At 44.6% G+C, this 2,372-nt stretch overlaps 2 protein-coding genes and 1 long non-coding RNA gene across 3 annotated transcripts in view; 2 read left to right on the top strand and 1 right to left on the bottom strand.

The window, feature by feature from the left end:
• LOC108165964 (alcohol dehydrogenase 1-like) overlaps positions 1–163 on the top strand; it is a 4,601-nt gene extending 4,438 nt beyond the window's left edge. Inside the window, exon 4 of the mRNA XM_017303370.1 lies at positions 152–163. Within this exon, the coding sequence (XP_017158859.1) occupies positions 152–163 (12 nt within the window). The remainder of the gene's footprint in view (positions 1–151) is intronic.
• A 61-nt stretch (positions 164–224) lies between these two features.
• LOC108165965 (uncharacterized) lies at positions 225–830 on the top strand. The gene is made up of 2 exons (XR_001776284.1): positions 225–447; positions 524–830. It is a non-coding gene; the product is annotated as an uncharacterized LOC108165965 (long non-coding RNA).
• A 767-nt stretch (positions 831–1,597) lies between these two features.
• The window catches only part of metap1 (methionyl aminopeptidase 1), a 16,051-nt gene continuing 15,276 nt past the window's right edge, over positions 1,598–2,372 (bottom strand). The window contains exon 8 of the mRNA XM_017303368.1: positions 1,598–2,355. Within this exon, the coding sequence (XP_017158857.1) occupies positions 2,189–2,355 (167 nt within the window). The 3' untranslated portion in view covers positions 1,598–2,188. The remainder of the gene's footprint in view (positions 2,356–2,372) is intronic.

Below are 2,372 nucleotides of genomic sequence, written 5' to 3'. Positions count from 1 at the left end.
AGGATTTTCAAAATAAAAGATCCTCCAGACTCAAATAATACATAAAACGGAAATATTTCACTATTTCTTGCACGGCCCGGTACCAACCGTGGACCGGGGTTTGGGGACCACTGCATTAGAGCACAAAACATTTTATTTGCACTTTAAAAAGTTACTGATCTAAACCTGTTTAAATTCAATTCATGTGTTTTCTTTTATTATGTCTTTACTTCTTTCACTCTGAACTGTCTGGTTAAAAGCTGCTGTATAAATAAAGTCTTGTTGTCTTGTGCGGTTCTGATCCGTTTGGACCGGATTCTCCGCCTCAGGGTTTAAAGCTAAAGACGGCGTGGCGGAGATGGTGAGAGCCTTCCTGGAGAACAAGGTGAAGGTGGACGAGTTCATCACCCACAACATGGCGCTGGAGCAGGTCAACGACGCCATAGAGCTGATGAGGAACTCCCAATGGTACCGACCCGGTTCGTCGCCAACATGCTCACACAGCAGCAGCAGCTGCTCAGTTATTCCTGTGTTTGCTCCACAGCATCCGGGCCGTCATGAAGGTTTCTCCTGAGTAGAACCGGAGCCGGTTCTGATGTCTGGTTTTACTCTGGGTTTTTATCCTCCACCGTCAGCTTCACGGTGCCTCACTGTTTCAGGGTGGCACAGGAAACGTATAGATTAAATCACATCAGAGGAAACCCTGAGTGTTTCTCAGTTCGACAGTCAGAGCTGGGATGGAGGGAGGAGAGTGCCGAAACATCTCAGAAGAAATGATCACATTAATCAATAATTTACCAGAAATGAACCGTTTACCAGTGAATGATTACACATTAAAAAGATAAAACATTRAATTTATGTGTTTGAGTTGGAATTCTTTCAAATACTATGGAGGGCTGATCCTGCCACAATTGGCAATGAAAATAAAAGCCTTGATGAAGTCCATCCATCCATTTTCTTGACACCCTTGTCCCTCAGTGGGTTTGGGAGGGTTGCTGGTGGCCTTGATAAAGTAATATGGCAAATACTGGAACCAAAAATAGAATCTCAACTTCGAGCTTCGATATAGATGTTGACCAATAGAAGCTGACTGGATCAAAAACATCTAAATAGACAAAAATCAATGTAAAAAAATTATTAAGTTAAAACAGAATATTGAGGAAAATAAATCAGAAGCCAATTAACAAAACAATAATATTGGAAATAAAACTGAGTAAAAGTAGTAATTTAATACTGTTGAAAATTATACATTTGTCAAACTGTATTATCAAATCACTTCTATTTTGTTTGCCAATTTTGACAGGATTGGTTCTCCTTATAAACACGTCACACTGTATACTCATAAGTTGGGAAAATTTTTATTTATTTGATGCTCCTTTTTCCAAATTAGTTAATCTAGTCATTAATTTCTTTTTTGTTTGCCAATTTTGACAGGATTGGTTCTCCGTATAAACAAAAATTAAATTGCTTTACGTCACACAGTATAATTGAATAAGTTGGGAAAGTTAGGAGCTGATAAATCCTGGTTATTTTTCCTGGAGCATCACCTCCAGTCTGCCAATCCGGTTCGGACCGCCGATCCGGTCCGGATCTCTGGACAAACCGAGCCACACAGAGCTACAGAAGAGTCATTTATTACTCCATCAGAAGTACAAAGAGTGCAGAGAAACAACGACGGCATCCAGGTGACGCAGGATGAAGGTGAGACGAGCAGGTCAGAGGTCACACATCCACACGTTAAGGCTCGTTTTGCTACACCAGAGCTCACGGTACCAGAACCTCCGTCATGCAGCAGCTGCATCRTAAGCTAAGCTAAGCTAAGCTAAGCTAGCTCGGGATGGCCGTTTGATGATGGTTTGAGTTGAAGCTGCAGCTCTGCGCCGCATTCTGCTCTGGAAATAAAGATTTAAACTTCACTGACTCTCCAAACCTAAACTCATTCTTTTGGGACTTTTCCAGAACTTTCCAGGAACTTTTTCTCCCTGGAGAAGAACCTCCAGGAAGGTTCTGGCAAAGCGTGGGTGAACTTCATAAATATCCGCTTCCTCCGGACGACTGACCAAACTGAGAAAACTTTACAGACACATTCCAGAACTTCCACTTCATCTGAGGAACCCATTTTAATTCAGAGTTTCCTTTGAGCYGTGAGTGAGTTTGCGGTGCCGGGCGTCTGGTCGGKTCCAGTCCTGGGCGCCGGTTCCGGCGGCGCCTACATCTGGGCCAGGAAGTGAGCGCGGCCGTTGTCCTCCAGGCGGCGCGTCAGAACCTCGCAGCCCRTCTCCGTCACCAACAGGGTGTGCTCGAACTGGGCCGACCGCTTCCCGTCCCGGGTCACCGCCGTCCAGCCGTCGGGCCACGTCTCGTCCTGCCAGCCGCCTGGACACACACACACA

This window comes from Poecilia reticulata, unplaced genomic scaffold, assembly GCF_000633615.1.
Source record: "Poecilia reticulata strain Guanapo unplaced genomic scaffold, Guppy_female_1.0+MT scaffold_254, whole genome shotgun sequence".
Taxonomy (NCBI): Eukaryota; Metazoa; Chordata; class Actinopteri; order Cyprinodontiformes; family Poeciliidae; genus Poecilia; species Poecilia reticulata.
Note: the sequence above shows the minus strand (reverse complement) of the source record. Positions and strands in the feature narration are given on the sequence as shown.